We start from the raw sequence: 18,629 nt of genomic DNA, 5'->3' as shown, positions 1-18,629 counted from the left end.
TATTTACCCAGGGGTGCAAGTATACACCAGGCTTATACTCTGTGGTCCTAGCAGGTGACACAAAAATGACCCATAGCAGGTGAGCATCCTGATAGGATGGCCCACTGTGCCCTGAAATTATGCAGTGGTGTGGAGACCTCACATATCCTGTCCTTAGGCAAGTCAGACACACAGCCACACCTCCTAGAAAACTGGACTCAGCCAAATGAAGCTAAAGAGTCATCAGCCAAGGGGCAGAGGGGATGGTCTGGAGTTGGGACTTAACCCTTCATGTGAGCCTGTGCTGTGCAGTGTGGCTGTCCATGCTTTAGCTGCCAGGCCTGTGCAATTGAGGCGTGCAGAAACTCCAGACCACAGGATTTCCACGAATAAGCTGCATGTTAATTATATTAAAATAGTATTTTTATGTCTCAGGTTAAGTAGAATACTAAAGTTAATTTCACCCATTTCTTGTACTCACTTTTAAATAGCTTCTAGAAAATGTAAATTACATGCGTAGCTCACACATTTCCGGTGGACTGTGATGTTCCACTTGATTAACAAGTTTTATTTATTTTAAATCACTAGTATAAATCTGATATAATGGGAAAGCCCATTGTTGATAGAATTTAAATGTTTGAATTTGTGTTTTATTTCACATTCAAAGTGGTATTAGGAAAGAAGACAGCAGTTTGTTTTTCTGCCTTGAGTAAGACAAGAGCTGCCTTATTTTCATTCTATTGTTACTTACTGTTTTTGATGGTGCTGATGGTCCTGCTGGGAATTGAACCCCAGGCCTCATACTGGCTAGGCGGGTACTTGTCCACTGGTGTACCTCCTAGCTCCAAAGACTTCCTTTAAAGAAGGCCTGGTCAGTGACCCTGCACCCTCCTATCCTGGCTTTGTCTGCATCCTAGCCTACTTATCCAAGGTTGGGAAGCAGGTAGCTGTTCTTAGTCAGAGAAAGTTAGCAGCTGCTCTGTGGTCCTTACCTCTGGAATGTGAGGTATGTGAGTCTGTGTGGAAGAAGGTTGACTATGAAGTTGTAAACTTAGAGGGTGGGTCTACACATAGGTTTCAGTGATGGGCCATGAAGTGTAGACATTAGACTGAACCAGAGATGGGATTTTGATCTTGATCACACATCTGGATACTTCTTCATGGAGTTTATTCGAGGGTGAGGTGAGTTAGCCTGGCATCTGGAGGCCACACCAAGGCTCTCTGCTGGCCTTTCTTCCCAAGTAGCTGTCTGTTCCTGGCATACAGAGGGAGTAATGCCAAGGACCATGAGAAGGGGCTGCTCCTTGTATGAGGACATAAAGGCCCCCTTCTGTAATCTCTGGGCTCCCACAAAGGTCCCAATGACTGCCCAGTACCAGTGTTAGCTCCAAGAAGCATTTCTAGAGGATAAGGAGATATAAGCAGCTCTGAGAGCTGTGTACCTGGCTCGAGGCAGGCGGTTCAGAGTAGTAGCCTCTTGTTCCAGCTCATTTACAGCCATGACAGAAAAGTGGGTTTTAATATTGACAGACTCTCGAGAGATGAGATCAATAGGAGGAGATCTACTGGATCTGGAGTGACCAGCTTTTCCAACTTATTCCTTAGTAGGAAGAAACTCTGTCATGAAACGTAACAATTATAATTGTCTTTACTATATTTCTTTTAATTATCATATTAAATTACTTTCCTATAGTTGACTATCTTTTTAGCCTATGCACGAGTGTACTCATGTGTGTACATATGTGCATGCACACAAATATATACACCATTCTGTGTTTAGAGGAAAGACCAAAGGGATGCCAAGGACCCCATTGGCTTAGCATGTAAGAAGCCTCCAGGGCTGCCTTCTTAGATGTGTCTGAGAGCCCCGTCAGTCCATTCTTTGCATAATACACTTTCAAATATTTAAATATGCACCTGTGCGCATCTGAGGGCTCCCACTCTAGGTTCACATAACTCCAGATGTGTGGATGCCAAATACTGTATATTTAAATGAATCATTTAGCAGAGTCTAAGCTAGAAAGTAAGCAAATGTGTTTTGAGTCATTAAGCAGATTTCCTGTACTCAAGATCACAGAATGTCTCACGGTGTCCGAATTCAGAGGAAGGCTTGGCTGCTGGTGCATCAGAAAGGTTTGCTAAAGGTCGTCTAGGATGGTGTCAGTGCCCTAGGCATATCCTGCAACCAGACTCCTGCTTTTACTTGTGTTCTTCCTCCTCCCCTCCTCCTCCTCTCTGCTCTGAGCATCCATCCACCTGCAACCTTTTCCATCTGGCTGTTTTTAGGACTTTGACATGTCTATTGGAAGTTCACTTCCTATATGACTGGGAGATTTGTCGTAGTAGACATGAGTAGTGGACGTATTCTTCAAAAGGAAAGTCCTCAAGGGGCCCTGTGCTTGGGGAGACAGACAGTCATAGGCATTACCAGCATCTACTAGGAGTCTGTGCTCACCCCATCTTCCTGTCTTTCCTATGATCTCTCATGCCTGGGCCCACTGACTTCCTCTACTTGCCTCCTAAAGTCAAACCCTCTGAGGATGGACTAGTATAAGAATCCCAGAGGGCAGATCTGGGCAGAGAATGGGCCATAGGGCATACAGACAGGGGCTGCGGACACTGTTGTTTGCTTGCTGGCTTGATTGTTTCTGTTTACTCTTACCTCTCCCGAGGAGAAGAGGGGCTAACGAAAGGTCAGATTTCAAAATGTGGTATCCTGAGGCTTGGGATGCCTGGGCACACTGATCTATCTTTGCCTTTTTCCAGGAAGACACAGCACAGCTCCCTTGACCAGAGCTCTCCACCCCAGAGTGGGGTGTCAGCCTCCTACAACCACCCTGTCTTGGGAATGTACGACGCCAAAGATGACTTCCCTCTTAGGAAAACAGGTTAGTGTGCAGTCTGCCCCCCAAATGCCTCCATCCTGACAGCAGCCCCAGTGCACTCTGGTGCGAGCCACGAACACTGCTTTGACGTCTTGTTCAGGAGAGTTTAAGAGACTGACTTTTGCATTCTGACATCCTTTTAATGATTACCGTGCACTTCTCTGTGTGGTCTATTCCCAAAGAATGGGTCTCATGCATGTGCTCCTGTATTACAGAATTTGGCCTCATCCCCACAGCACCTTGGTTCATCCCCTCTTGGGAGTACGCTCTGCTTTACAGTCCAGAACAGTAGGGTAGTTCCAGGACTAATGACAGGTCCTGTGGATGTGCTGGCCGAGGCCAGAGTGTATGTAAGGGTTCTGCATGGCCAGATGGGGGTAATCGAGCACCCAGAGTGAAGGCAGGTCCCTCGTGGCCCACAGGTTTGTCTGTCAGCTCTCTTATGGACAAGGATGTAAAGGGGACTAGACCGTTGCCAGGAGGAATCTGCTGGAACACAAGACAACCAGAAAACTCCTGCTTTCTTGGGTGATGGTGATAGAGGATGGGCCTTAGGAAAGGGCTGAAGTGGCTGTGGATAGTACATTGGCAAGAAGGTAGACTTTCTAGAGGTTGTTCCAGAGGGTGCGGACCCTCACAGCCTCAGCCTGTATGGTGAAGGTGTAGCCACAACCTGCAGAGCAGCACTGGGAGTTCTTCAAAAAGGAGATCTGAGCGGCACGCCTGCTTTTACTAAACAAGTCCATAAATTCAAAGTTTCTCTGAGTTCTAAATAAGGCTGCCCTGGAGCCATGGGTACTGGCTTCTTCACAAGGCATCACAGAGATGAACAGACTCATCTTTTATCTCTTCCTAAACTAGGAAGTTTCAGAGGATTCTACACTCAGTTGTGGTTTGGCGTGGCTTTGAGCAGTCTGGAACCAGGAGCTGAGAGCCGAAAGGAGGGACATTTTATCTCAGCCTAAACAAGGCTTGACTAATATTTGCAGTGTGTAAGGGAGAATGGCCATGTCAGGTCTGGTGCTTCTCAGGTGGGTGGGATCTTCTGTAGAAGAATGAAGACATGGCCTAAGTGCTCTCAGTAAAGGGTATGCCCTCCTGAGAATACCCATGGGGCACCTTCCTCCTGTGGTCAACAGGAAGAGACAGTGCTTACCGCTGTCCTGTCTAACCCAGAGCACTACAACAGCAGGACTGTAAGCTATCATCCCTCCCTACAGACAGTGGTGCTAGAGTTCAGTCACCTCCTGTCTCTAGTCTCAGAAGCCTTCGCATCATGGGTAGCATGCTCCCAGAGAGATGGTCAGAACAGGAGAGAGAATACTTAACACCATTACCCATGGAGGGTCACCACAGCCATGTGACCCTCCATGTAGTCTGCATGGCTCTGAGCCTTCTCCACGAGTCTCAGTCCATTGAGTACACTCAGTGCCGGAAGGCAAACCACTGCCAATGACTTCTGGAGGTCCAGCCCCCTTCAGACCCCACTCCCTGAGAATAGAAGAACAAATGTCTCTCATACCTTAGAGAGGCTTCAGAAAACCTTAATTACAGTTTGCTTACATCCCAGGTTTTTAAGAGGCACCACCAGCACATGAATGATATTAATAATAAGAATTCCAGAGAAAGTATTTCATTTCCTATAGCATTCAAGGAATGGCCTACAGTATACTGGACATGGCTTCTTCCAGCCCTTGATGTTGCCAATGCTAGGTGCACTTCTGTGTATTTCTGATGAAGTGGTGCTACGAAAGACACGGTCAGTGAGTGATATTTCCTTCATGAGGTACCAAGGTCAAGTTACAATGACAGTCTCAGATAACTGTATCTGAACAGTCCCTGCCTCTGACTTTATAGGATTTTATGTTGATCTTGTATACGGTCCTGCCCATCTCACTCCTTAAAGGATTTTAATCTTTAATCAAAGTGAAATAAACCCTCAGCGATCTCATGCTGAACTCTTCTACACTCTAGGCATATTTGCTAGTCCTTGGTGGGCTCCCTGGGGTAGCAGCTTATATCTACGTTGTGCCTTGTCTTCCTTCTCTCATGAGAATAACATCAGCTTGCCTGAGCGCTCTCATGCTCAGAGCTCAGCTGCCTGAGCCCATCCCCAGCGACTTTACACATCAGTGGCTTAGGAAACACTCTGACCCTCCGCTCCCAGAGGAGAGTCAACTCTTAGAGCAGTTGAGGGAGTCAAGGAAGACCTGGAGGGAGACGTAGCTCTACTTCTCCTGACTGTTAGGTGGTCTGGACTCCTTCCCCCCTGTGACTTGTCCTACAAGCCTCCCTCTCAACTCCACTAAGCAGAGGGCCACATGGAATCAACTCAGCTCCAGCCTATAAGCCACTCTGCACATGCTGAGTGTCAGGCTCACACCCCAGGCCCTGCTGCTCAGAGTTTTCCAAGTGTAGGCTGTTGTCCAGCCTCTCCCATATCCCAGCTCTAACTGCCTCTCAGAGACCTGTTCCTTTCTGTATCATTGTCAGATAGCAGTGCTGTCTCTGCTACAGGACCTCTCTTCTCCTCCCAGAATTCTCCCTGTGTTCCCAGGTGAGGTAGGGCCTGGTCCCCCTTCCCACTGCTTCTGACCATCCTGAAAATTACCCTCAGGGCTGGAGAGATGGCGCCGTGGTTAAGAGAGAGCATTGGCTAATCTTCAGTTTCTAGCAGCCACGCAGTAGCTGGCAAGCATCTGTAACTCCAGTCCCTTGGAATCCGATGCTCTCTTCTCACCTCAGAAGGCACTGTTTGCATGTAACTTACCAACATATATGCAGGCAAAATACCCATACACATAATAAATTAAAATAGAAAAACAATAACTTTTTAAGTTATTCTCCCTGGGTTTCTATGGCCTTTTAAAAACACTGCCTTTTCCCACCAACACCCTCCCAAAGCTGAGGACTTGATTGGCTCACAAATACATACCCTCATTGGCAGGATCCTTCATAAAGTTTCCACTTGTCCTGGTCTATTTCCTGTTGCAATAACAAAATCTCAAGACCCCAAAATGTATGGAAAAATAAATAGTTTAGTTGGCTCTTGGTTCTGTAAACCAGGAAATTTAAGAACACAGATCCCACTATTCACTCAGCACTAGACGGGTAAGGTAGCAGGCCTTTTTAAGTTTGGATTTCTTTCTCTTCTTGTGAACCCACCAGACCCTGCCTTTACGTCTCTGGGAAGCTGTTTAGGAGTCCTGCTTAGTCCCACTGTGCCCAAAGGTCCTAAAGCTGCATTTTGCCTCATCTTTTTTCCAAAAGATTCAGATTTGCCCACATGTCCCAGGCCAGAAGAGAAGCTCCCCCAAGGCCTGCTCCTCAGAACCCTGGCCCCTCTGCATCTTGATGCATGGGGATGAGAGTAATCCCACGTGTGGGCAGGGACTTACTTCTCCTTCCAGCATTCAGAGGGGCTAAGATGACATTTCACTGCCTCACAAATCAACACGCCCAAGCTCGACACAGCGAGGGGCTCTGGCATGTTGGCTGTCTTAGCACACCCAGGTTGTCCTATCCTCTGGAAGCTAATGACTGCAGAGTCCATGCCCTTTGCCATCCCACGCTAGTCTGTGAAGCTTGTGGCTTGTGCCACCTCAGGAGCAGGGATGAAGTGGGTCTGCAGATTCCTGAAGAGAATGGAAATCTGCCATGGCCTCACAGTTGCAGATTCTTACATGAATCTGTTTGCCCAGGAGAGCTGCTTAAAACACCAAACCAAGTCCCAACCTCAGTTGTGCCTTTAGCCAGTGTCGGCAAAGAAGGTCAGGGTCTGAGCTGTGCCTCAGTGTAGAGAAGCAGCCTAGCCGATCCTTCACCCCATGCTTTGGAGCGTCAGTTGCCCTTGACAGAGGCCCCCAGGGTCCGAAGCTGCTGTCTGCTCCCAGACTGTGAGATGCAGGTGTCTTCCAGTGAACAAGGAGGCTGGTGGTTTGGAAACTGTGATGATGTCACAGGTGACAGCCTTGAAAGATACCTTTCTCAGCTCTCCTTAGGTTTCTGAGCCGCCCTACTCTGAGGTTACAGATGAATTGTTTAGGAGACCATTATTTAAGAGGCATCCTCACTGAGTGGCTGTCACAGTTCAGAGGTTTCTTGCTATGCCCAGTGAATCAGTAACACTGCGTAATGTCCTCAGCATAGGATGGAATGGAAGCACATGTACTGCCCTGCCCCCAACCACTGCAGCCACTAATGGGGCCAACAGGAGCTTGTCCCCACTGCCAGCAAAGCCCTGCCTTCCAGCCCATACTTAGTGGAGATTTACCAGCTGTGCTTGTTTTAAACCACCAGTGTGATGCCCTTGACCCCAGCTGTGTCTGCCTGGCTATAACGACATCTCCTTCCATGCAGCTTCTGAACCTAACCTGAAATTACGGTCAAGGCTTAAGCAGAAAGTAGCTGAGAGACGGAGCAGCCCCCTGCTGCGCAGGAAAGATGGCCCTGTGGCCACTGCTCTAAAAAAGCGACCCCTGGATGTTACAGGTATGTCAGGGAGCAGGTAAGCCCCCGACCCTAACACACACCCGGCACTCTGACACCTCTAACAATGTGTCTCAGCCCAACCAATTCCTGTATGCTCTCCTGCTGAATGGCCATGCAAATGCCTGGCCCAGCAGCTGCCAGGTCCTATCCCATGGCTCAGTTCCCTCAGAGGGTTGCCTTTGGGCCCAAGTGAAAGCGCTATCTTACCTGGCATTCTGAGGTTTTCTGAACTGAAGGTAGGTTTAAAACTGCCCTTCCCTTTAGTGGTGATAGCGTGTTTCTGCCTGCTTTCTGCTACCCATAGGAATAGTGGGGCCTTTGAGCTTCCAGATTGTTCCCCACCGATGTGGCTAGCTGATGAGAGGGAGACAAGGTGCTTAGCTAGTTCCACTTCAGCGACCATGTTGATGCTGTCCCTACCTGCAGGTGGACAAGCAGCAGGATACAGCCCTTCCCGCCCCAGGAAGTACCTCCCAGCACGTCCCTCTTAGGTTAAGACCTTAGCCAGGTCTCACCTCATCACCCTAAAGTCCCAGCATCCAGGAAAAACGAAGCTGTTCAGAGCTGACCTGAAGAGAATGCTGTTGGAAGGTCAAGGTTTCAGTTGTTGGTCTATGAGTTGCACCTGTCTAGTTGGTCCAGTTTGTTTCTGTGAATGTGCTGTCCCAGGGAAAAACAAAAGGGTTCCTATTCCAAAGTCCTTCAAAGCAAATCCCCAAATCTCATATGCCTGCCCTCAGACAGAAGGGCGTGGCCTTCTAGACACAGGGCCAGTGTGAATCCTCACTCCAGGACTGGCTTGTAATCTTGGATCTGTGCAAAGAAGATCCTGCCCCTTGTGTACCTTGTCAGTCTTCCTTCCTTTCCATGCACTTGTCCCCTGCTTACTCTGTTAGAGACACAAGAACTCATGTTTATCATGGTTCTAATGCCGCTCTCTGTAGGGAGACCCATACTCACTGCCCATCACTGGGAATTTAGTTGGGAATTTGAGGGGCATGTAAGTAGAAATTGTTCATACTGATGTGCAGCCTGGCTGCCTGGACCTGGTGTGAGCCCATCCTTGCATGTGCCTAGATTATGCACTTTTTCTGGCAAGATCACTCGGGAGACAGAGTCTCTGTCAGACTGCCCTGAGTGCCACACACCACAATGACTGCTGCTCTTTAATGCCCATTGAGAGTCATGCCCTCCACTTTCTGAGTAAAGCATGACCCGAGGGAGATGGCCTGGGAGGTCATCATGACAGGACAGGTCAGTGCTGAACTGTTAGGTGGGAGTTTGCACGCAAGCCTCGGGCAGGCTTCAAGTGTATTAGAAGAACATGCCTGCTCTGTAAACTTGTGGAGAAGGTGGCCTCTGAGCTACAGCTTGATGGATAAGTAAAGTTGGAAAACAGGCAGTGCTGCGCAGGTCACCATTGCCACCTGAGCACTTGTGACAGGGTGGTGCTTCAGGCAGAGCTGTTTTCAGGCAGCAGACAGAGAGGCTTTAGCTGGGGTTGCTCCAGGAAGAGCAAGGGAGCAGCAAAGTTCCTTGAGCAGGAGAGGCCCGCACCCTGCATGGAGGTCCAGGGTCACAGCAGGTTAGCATAGCACTGCTCCTGCCCGGAATGAAGCTCATGCTGGTTAAAGAGCATGAAGAAGCACCTGTGGAGTCACGGTTCACACTCAGTCCACTTCCTGTCATTCTCATCAGGATGTGATGTGTTCACACCACAGTTGAGCATGGGCCTCTTACTGTGCAACTGTCTATCTTCCTCACTTAATAGCTGTTGCAGGGACGTATCGACACCCTCCTTTGCTAATGTCAGTGCCAGAAGGCCATGCATTGTGTGCATATCCATAGACCAGATTCCTAGAAATAGCATGAATAAAAGCACTACAGCATCAGGTCATTCAAAGTGAAAGACCACACATCACACCCACGTTTTATCGCCCTACAAGGCAGCGTGGAGGTGAGAGTTTCTCTGCATACTTACAAGAGTGTGTGTCTAAGGAAAACTCACTTGGTTCTGCTGTGCAGCCAGAGACAGGATGCAGCAGCAGAGAGCATAGCCCGAGGTAGGTCATGGTGGCTGCTGTTGGCAGTGTGACTTCAAGAGCAGAGCGTGGAAGCTGAGCAAAGCACATGTGTACAGAAGTCAAATGGAAATGCCTCTTCAGTCCAGTAGGCTCTTGAGCTCCCAGCTGGTAAAACTCAGGGAAATACAGGCTCACCTGTGTAACCTAGGTGGCATTTGGAGGAGAGGGACAGAGAAAGGACAGACTGAGTCCTGTACTCAGGATTGGTGTCTGGCAGGCATGTGCAAGCATTGGATACAGGCTTCTAGATGGGATAGGGTGCAAGCAGCTCCTAGAGGGTGAGAAGTGGCCTTGGGACTGGTGGGCCATGCAGTCCACATAGGATCAAGCCTTCTCCATCTGTCAGGATGAGTGTCAGATTGTCTCTGCCCTGGCACACGTAAGTGCAGGGCAGGCGATGCACTGGACACGGCTTCCTCATCTGTGAGCGATGCGAAACAAAGATGCCTTATACAGCTCAGAAAGGCCAAGCTCCTCCCAGATCTGCAGGGCTGGATGTCTGCTCCAGTCCGCCCCGTCCTCCCTCCTCTGCCTTCCAGGGCTCTGCTTACAGACAGCTCTCAGAACCAGCTCTGCAGCTGAGCGGCCCTGTTAGCTGGGTGCCTGAGTGCCTATGCTGTGCTAAGCAAGTGTGTGCTTGAGCCCCTCAGTGACCTGCTGTAGCCAGGTGTAGGGCTTGATCTGAGTGCTGTTGCCACTGCCTGACTATTTTAGGAAAGTAGTTCTTGTGTGTGTTTGAGAAATGTTAACCAGATGATGCCATGGTCACAAGGCCCCTGAGCCAGACATCAAAAGCTCAGCATCTGCCCCTGAACACAGAGAGGCACCACCCGGACTGCATGGTTGGAGATAGCTGCACCCAGCCATACGCGTGAAGAACACTGTGCCTGGCCCACTGGTCAGGGTCAAGCCCGACACATGGCAACGTTATGATTTCAAATCACACTTGTAAGCTGCAGAAGCCACTGCCTGTGTTTCCTGGCTGCCAGGTAGTTCATAGTAAAGTAAGAGGGCTACATGTAAACTGAGCAGTCACCATAGGTTTTAGTTAGAAATTATTTTTACAGACACAGTGAGTTTGACCTTTGAAATTAAAAAAAAAAAAAAAAAAAAAAACTACTGGGCCTTTGTATTCACTGGTCTTTGTTCGAATATTAATAAGTGTTTAAGAGCTTACCTTTCTGATGTTTCGAACCATCTTGAAATTCTAAAGAGCTGTAGAGCAGGTAATAAACGCACCCTAACAGGATCAACCATGCATCCACAGAGCCTCATCATTGGGAGGCTCATGGGAGGTCAGCAGCCAAGCTGAGACTGAGGGAATCCTGTTACCATCCCCGCTTTGAAACACTGGCAGCAGGCTGGCAGGCAGAAACCTGGGGAGGCGGTAGGGCTCTCTGTGTCAACCCAGTACCCAACCACAACTGCTGTCTCTCATCTACAGACTCCGCATGTAGCAGCGCCCCTGGCTCCGGTCCCAGCTCCCCCAATAGCAGCTCTGGCAACGTCAGCACCGAGAATGGCATTGCACCCACCGTGCCCAGCACTCCAGCTGAGGTGGGTCAGCACAGATGCATATAGGCCAAGCACCCTGCGTACCTAACTTGTGCCTCACAGTCCAGTAGGACCGAAATGTAGGAATACTCTGGGAAGGGCCTTCTAGGTGTCATTCCCTGTTCTCCTCATCACGGTCCTCTGAAACATGAGGGCCTGCGTTCCCATAATAGTGGGAGCTTCCAACCTGCCTTTTTCTTGATCTTTCTCCAGGTATGTCACAGAAGCAGCTGTCATCATACACACTGTGTTAAGGCACATGGGGCAAGCAACAGTCATGTGAGAGCGGTTGTGAAGTGAAAAGGACATTTGAGAGATACACAGATTACAACAGCCAAGAATCAAGGGTTAGGGAAGTGCATGGTACTGGTGGACACTAATGTGGGAGGAAGGAAAGGTCTGGAGAAGAACTCAGGACCGCTCCAGAACCGTAGGTCCCAGCACACACACTGCATACTTCCCCTCACTCCACAAGCATCCCTGACCCACAAGCCTGGCCCAGGATGCAGCAGCAGCAGAGATGGCTGCTCTCCAAGTTTCCCCCGAGGTAGGGAAGACAGGCCGTGAAGGAAACACAGGAGAACTCAGGCTGTCCCAATAGTGTTGCTGCTACAGGCCAGGATGCGGCAGATACTGGATGAGTCAGTATCGCTGTCTGCTGTGTGAGCTCAGTGAGCAGGAGGCTTCTTTGGAGCTCCTCCCTTCATAGGAGTTCCTTCTTTAGCATGGAGAAATGAGTCTTGCCCTTCCAAAGAGCTGATAGCCTCAAGGGAAGTTACACAGGCATAGTGCTTTCTTCGTGTCGGGTTTCTAGCCCCTTTATGTCTGGGAGATTAGAAATGAGGGTCACTGCAGGAAGTAAGGGTCACTCCATTCCTTTTACTTTATACTTTCATTTCTCTCATTTCTTTCATTTGTATTAGTTAGCCTTTCAACTTAGTTCTTCGTTAGGGTGTTACAAGTTTTAACAGTCCTTCTGCAGGACTGAGGTTACAGCTGAGACCAACCTGTAATCAGCCTTCAAGTACAACCAGAAAACTGTTCCCTGCCCTAGGACGCTATTAACTCAGCTTCCCTCTTGTTGGTCGTGGGCCCAGACACATATGTGATGTGGGCAGTTAGATGTGTCACAATAGTGTAACAGCTCCTCATTTGGAGCTGTTCTGGTTTAAGTTGTGTGTTCATCTTTATAAAGCCCAAATATGCAAATTGAGCTGCCACAAATTAAAGCATCCAGAGCATCCCCAAGAACAGTAATGCCGGCATTTCTCATCAGACAGTTGTTGTCACAGACCGAGCTGGTGTTTGAGTCCTGGATCACATGTGGACATTCCTTTTGAATTTCAAATGCTAGACTTGAATGAGCAGTGGCTGAAGGCTGCTCATGTGTGGGTTATGCATGGTGGGATCTTTGGGGCACCCTAGTAGTGTCCCAAAAACCTCTCTGTGCAGGAAAAGAAGCTGGTAGCTAACACACCCCTTATCACAAACTGCACATACTCACTTTCCTGCAAAGTGTGCAATTTATTACTAGCCCTGGTCCACTGAAGAACCACAGTACTCCCAGGAAGCGCCTATACTAACTTTATACCAAGCTGTAACCTAACCCTACCCACAATCTTAACCCTAGCCCTGCCAACAACCCTAACCCTAAGCCTACTACCTCTGCCCCCAGCCAAGGACTAACACTAACTCTAATGACAAACCTACCCTAAGCCTACCTCTAACTCTACCATTGCCCTTAGAAATAATGTGAGTAATGGCAGAATAATGACACTAATAAACAGAAGTAACAGCTAGCATGGTTAGCAGGCCATTTCCTGACCTCTGTGTGTTGATATGTACAAATCCATGTGTTCTTTTAACTGTGACTTGGAGCATATATAGATATATAGATAGAAGCCATATATTACTGCCTCCATGTGACTACTTAAATGACCGTAGCTAACTTCAGGTGCTTGAGCCATTTCCTTAGGCCTGTTCTTCCCACTGTATCTTGAGAGTGAAGCCTCACAATCAAGAACAACTCTGCTTCTAAAGCTTACAAACAGATTGCCAAATCATTCTGCAGAAAGGACATCAGTTTATAATCTCATGACCACTCGGTTCAGCTTTTCTGCACTTTTACAAAATTTGTCAGTTTGATGACTTGATAAATATGTTTTTCAGTCACTGATGAAAGTTGAGCATTTTTTCATTTCCCTTGAAATGGGTTCTTTTGTCATTGTCTTTATTGAGCTCTGCTCTCATGTTAATTGGTCTTTGATTGACAAGTTCTTTATACTCCAGTCTTTGTTTTCCCTGTGCACTGCAGATCCTGTTGCCATCATCACCTGCCTTTATGAGAACAGGGTTTCTCCTCCTCACCATTAACTTTCTCCCTGGTTTCTGCTTTTGATGTCACTCTTGGAAACATCCTAACTACAAAAATATTTTAAGATGCATTGTTCTAAATATCCTATCCATAGTTTTATGGTAAGTAGGTAGGTTGAATAAAAACAAACAAGGTAGCAGGAACCCATTAGGAGGGGAAAACCTCAGGAGTGGGAGTCCTGACTCTCTGCCTGTGGCATGCTTAAAGGCCTTACCCACACTGGAGGCCACAGTCTGAGCAGCTTGTTTTTGCACCAGGTAACCACACGTCAGCACCTCATGCTGTAAGTGCCCCTTGCAGTCCTGGATGTGCTGCTTGTATTGGAACATCTGTAGCAGACTCTGACGGTCACAATGTCTTCTGTCTACAGACGAGCTTGGCACACAGACTTGTGACTCGAGAAGGCTCTGTTGCCCCACTTCCTCTCTATACATCACCATCCTTGCCCAACATCACCCTGGGACTTCCTGCCACTGGCCCTGCTGCTGTAAGTTGGCCTCTGTGAGTCTGTGTGGCGTGGGGGTGGTTGTCTGCCTCAGTTTCCACAGCCTGAGTATACTGACTGTGCCTTTCAGGGTGCAGCAGGCCAGCAGGATGCTGAGAGGCTTGCTCTCCCAGCCCTCCAGCAGCGAATCTCCTTGTTCCCTGGGACCCACCTCACCCCATACCTGAGCACCTCGCCCCTGGAGCGGGACGGTGGAGCAGCTCACAACCCCCTCCTGCAGCACATGGTCCTGCTGGAGCAGCCACCCACCCAGACGCCCCTTGTCACAGGTAAGAAGCATAGCCAGGTCTCTGTGCAGTTAGGTCAGCCATAGCTAACCTCCTATAGCTTTTAAAGAAGACTGGAAAGAGCATCCGAGCCATACAACAGGAGAAACTATGGGTCTCTGTGATATGGTAGCCACCTACCTTAGCTGCGTCAAAAAACTATGCCCTGCTTAGAAAGCTGACCATGGAGTAGAAGTCAGTGCCAGTGGCCCTCTGTTGAGCCTCCTGCTCTCCCACTGATAGTTTTCCCTACAGCTTGAAGAAGCAAGTGTATGAAGTTCAGAACTGACCAGTGATTTTTCAGCTTGAGGATGATTACATTAAGAAAAATACAAGTTAGAGAAAGATAAACTTGTGACATTTACCTAGTGACCATGCTTTGGAGGTACTGTTTCAGAAATGATGGCATGTGGAATGTTTACGTGTTGGTGACTCGGCCCAGCTCTCTACACCATCTGTAGGTCAGTGGGTGACTTCACACCTATTGCTTCACTCCGAATCACAGTCAGAGCAATCCTAGGGCTGGCCTTATACATGTTCCAGTGTTCCCCTGCCAGCCTCTGGTTGGTCGGTCGGTAGGGCTTGTATTGGATTCCTTCCTGTCTTGTGCTTTTTGTCTCCAGTGTGCACCTGCTTCTCCCAAGTCAGTGATCTGGACATGCTGGGACACCCGGCTCCAGCTCTGGAGAGCAGTGTCCCAGTGACCATGGGACACTCATTACACTTAGGCCCCTTCCTGTCTGTTCTCTTGGAAATCTGTCACTATGGGCTTCATCTTCCCATCTGTGAATGAGATACCAGCCCAGAGTGACAAAGTGAAAAGACTCGGTTCCCATAGGCAGTGTCTGACACCCAGCACCAGTCAGTGTTGATCTCCTGGTTGAGGCTTTTCCTTTGGGGTTGGACTGGGTTTTAGATTTGGTTTGTCTCTTTATTGTATTTACTTGGCCCTTTGTTGCTGTTTTGATATTAAACCTTGTTAACCTCAGTCTCCTAAATGCTGGGATGTCAGGCCTGTGTTTGTGATTCACCCTCAGACGCCACACTCTCCCCAGCAGTCCGTCTACTCTTCCCGGCACCTCTTCTCTAATCCTGGCTTCACTAGGTTCTTTCTGTTCTCCTGAGGAAAGGAGCCTCCTGACCAGGGTTTCCTCTGCTCAACCACAGCTGTCTTTAGAGGCCAAATTCCCTACTGTCTAGAGCAATGAAGAATAATACTGCTTGTAGAGCACAGGCCTGTGAACATCCAAGCCAAAGTAGTAGTACAGCATGCCTCTACTTATGTGGCCATAGCTGCCGTCCGTCCCTCAGCGCTGTCTGAGCACAACACCACTGGCAGATGGGTCAGCTCTTAGCAGAGACTCCAGCCTTGCACCACAGCCCTCCTCCTGGGCAGGCTGACCAAGGGAACTTTATGGAAGTACACATTCTTCTCTAAGTCCTTCCCACTCCTTTGAACTCAGGTCTGTCTGTCCTGCAGCCCCTGCTGCCCTGCACCATCTGCATGCACTCGCCTGCTCTCTCTGCAGCCCCGCTGTTATGCCTCTAGGGGAGATCTGATGCTTTCCCAGTGCAGCCCTCCTTTCCTCTCCCAGTGCCACTCTGTATTTGGTACAGAGTCCTGAGGTGTAATCCATTGAAGGTCAAGGTCTCGTCAGTGCCTGGGTGTCAGTTTGTCCCTGAGTTTCGGCAGGTCAGCTGCACACTGTTCTTCTTTCTGGTGTTTGGGGATATGCATGAGCTAGAAGAGCCATCCTGTGGAAGCATCTATTGGAGGTGTGGCAAGCTGATGCTAGGCTGCTGCCATACTTTCTCAAGTGCTCCTCTGTGAGCTCCTGGAGAGACTGCATCAATGAGATCTCCAGGTGACTTTACTTTCTCTGCCCTGCTAAAGCCCAAGCTCCAGTCTTAACAGCCTCGAGCTGGGATTGAGCCTGTTTGCAGACAGTCGTGTCGTAAAAGGTGCCTGGGCTGGCAGGCATGTTGTTTTCTCCACTGGTTACTCAACAGCGTCTCTCCCCTCTCTTCTTCCTTTTCCCCTCTGCTGTTTTTTTTCCTCCATATTATCTTCAGACTGGTATCTTTCAGGCCTGGGGGCACTGCCCCTCCACACACAGTCCCTGGTTGGTGCGGACAGGGTGTCCCCATCCATTCACAAGCTGCGGCAGCACCGACCTCTGGGGCGCACGCAGTCAGCACCCCTGCCGCAGAACGCACAGGCCCTGCAGCACCTGGTGATCCAGCAGCAGCACCAGCAGTTTCTGGAGAAGCACAAGCAACAGTTCCAGCAGCAGCAGCTGCACCTCAGCAAGGTGGGTCTGTTTCTGCTGCCACCTGCAGCCAAATGCTGTGTGCCTCGCTGTCTTCCTTAGCCCCTGCTGAGCGTGAGTGGCCAAAGTGGAGAAGGGGGAAAGTAGAGCACATGCTCTGGTGCATGGTGGGAGCCTAGAGAGGTGTGCTGTTGTGTGGAGCCTTCCTCAGTCCATCTGGACCTGTAAGTAGTGGGCCACATCCTTGCAAGAGGCCTCTGCATCCTTGTGTGGGAATCCACATAGGCAGTTCTTGTAGGGATTTTCTTAAGTCATTTGCCAAGTAGATCTTTAAGCAAACTCTCACCCAAGGCCTCCAACTTTACAGTGACATCAAGTCCCTGAAGCATATTTTTCAAGTCACCTGGCGCCTGCATCCGTTTAAATGTGGGAGTCATCAGAAGCAGCTTGGAAGCAGGCCAGCCTGAGAGGTCTGGGTACTGTCAGATTGTCCAGAGTCTCTCAGCCCCATCTACAGGAAAGAGGAGTTTAGTGTATTCCCATCTGGTTTGCCAGTCAGATACCTTCACTATCAACTCAGCTACTTCATAACTCTAATTTTGCTACTCTTTACAAATCTTAATGTAAATATCTGATATACAGGGTATCTGATAGCCAGCCCCTGTGATGAAAGGGTTATTCGACCCCAAAGGGGTTGTGACTACAGGTTGTGGCCACTGCCTTGAGACATGAATGAAGTTAGTGGTTGTCAAGTACTAGAGCTTGTAGGGAAATGAAACAGCTGTCTATAGGTAGAACATTTATGTTTAGAGGCAATGGAAATGTCCCCAAGTTAGGTTTTAGTGATGGTTAGACAGTTCTATTAACCACTAAACTGTTCAGTTTAAAGGTGTGGATTTTAGGGCCTATGAGTTTAGTTAATTCTCCCTACCTGGGATGGGGTATAGTCCAGGACTCTCAGTAGGTTCCTGAAACCGGCAGTGAAGAGCCCTGTGAGCAACAACCAAGCAGAGAATGGAGGTGGCTACTAATCAGCTAGGAGCATAGCCCATCCAGCATGTGTACTGGGGGAGGTGCCCGTCCTGTGGGGGAAGTAGTGGTTTCATGATGCTAAACAGAACAATGTGCACTTAAAACCTAGAAATTGTTTATTTCTAGAACTTTCTATTTAATGTCTTTAGATGTGGATTGATCACAGAACACTGAAATGAGAGGGGACTGAGATGAAGGCCGCCTTCACTGGTCCTTTGATTTCTGTGGCTTTCCTATGGAGGTGGGAAAGGATCAGGGACGAGAGACATGGAAGATGAGTGCATGCTCAGAGGTGGCCCTGTTTCCAACCCAAAGGGATCCACGGAGCCCCACAGTGGATCGGTGTCTCCTGTCCACACCCATCCCACCTTAATCTCTGCTGCAGGCTGAGGTGCAGGACCGAGTGGTTTCCCAAGGAAGTCGCTGCAGACCACATGCCTAGCACAGGCTCAGCCAGGCCCCTCCTGCCTGTCATGCACACTGACCTCAGCCCCTCAGCCCAACATTCTGAGCATCTTAAAAGTTGGGAGCTCCAGGCATCCCGTCATTTACACGGGAAAGGCATTTGCTGGGGCGAGACAGGTTCCTGCCCACTGTCTGCGCTCCCAGGTGTGGAAAGCACTCGCACATCCGTCTCTCCGGTGCCAGCCTCGGCTTATTAATTTCACTGTGTCACTGCCTGAGTGCTGTGGTAGGAGGTTTGAAGACAGGAAACTCCCATTCACGTGTGGCATATTCTTGAAGATGACTTTAGAAGCTGGGTAATCTCACTGGGGTTTGTTACGTGATTGATTTGTGATAGCAAATGACAGTTGATTGAAACGTTTATACAATGTTTTCCTAGGACGCCCAGGAAGACAGTGATGTTCTCTGTGCTACCTGGCACCAGTGTTCCTGCCCCACTCTGAGAGGCTTGCTCCTGAGGGCCATCCACTCCCTGCTTGACACAGTGGGGACCACGGCTGGGCTCACTGCCCACTGTGCATTCGGCCTCCATCTTAAAGTGCCAGTGCTCCAAAGATGTGACAGGAGCTAATTACTCATTCTAGCATTGTGTTTCCAACAGCCATTTGTAACCGTTGCCATTTTTCCAAGAGACAAAACAGGACTGCTGACTGGCTCCCCTCTGGACTTCTTGGGATTGGAGTGGCAGCCAGTGTCCCTCCTGACATGGGTGTCAGCGTCTGAC

General features: G+C 49.1%; 1 protein-coding gene across 16 annotated transcripts in view; it reads left to right on the top strand.

Annotated features, from left to right (window-relative positions):
• Hdac4 (histone deacetylase 4) overlaps positions 1-18,629 on the top strand; it is a 250,023-nt gene that overhangs the window by 179,647 nt on the left and 51,747 nt on the right. For 10 of the 16 annotated variants that reach the window (XM_063267463.1, XM_006245443.4, XM_006245438.2 and 7 more), the window contains 6 exons: positions 2,746-2,867; positions 7,224-7,355; positions 10,884-10,996; positions 13,738-13,854; positions 13,943-14,141; positions 16,212-16,450. In XM_063267463.1, the coding sequence (XP_063123533.1) occupies positions 2,746-2,867; positions 7,224-7,355; positions 10,884-10,996; positions 13,738-13,854; positions 13,943-14,141; positions 16,212-16,450 (922 nt within the window). The remainder of the gene's footprint in view (positions 1-2,745; positions 2,868-7,223; positions 7,356-10,883; positions 10,997-13,737; positions 13,855-13,942; positions 14,142-16,211; positions 16,451-18,629) is intronic. The other 6 variants (XM_063267465.1, XM_063267466.1, XM_063267468.1 and 3 more) reach the window with 1 other exon arrangement.

Source organism: Rattus norvegicus, chromosome 9 (genome assembly GCF_036323735.1).
Source record: "Rattus norvegicus strain BN/NHsdMcwi chromosome 9, GRCr8, whole genome shotgun sequence".
NCBI lineage: Eukaryota > Metazoa > Chordata > Mammalia > Rodentia > Muridae > Rattus > Rattus norvegicus.
Note: the sequence above shows the minus strand (reverse complement) of the source record. Positions and strands in the feature narration are given on the sequence as shown.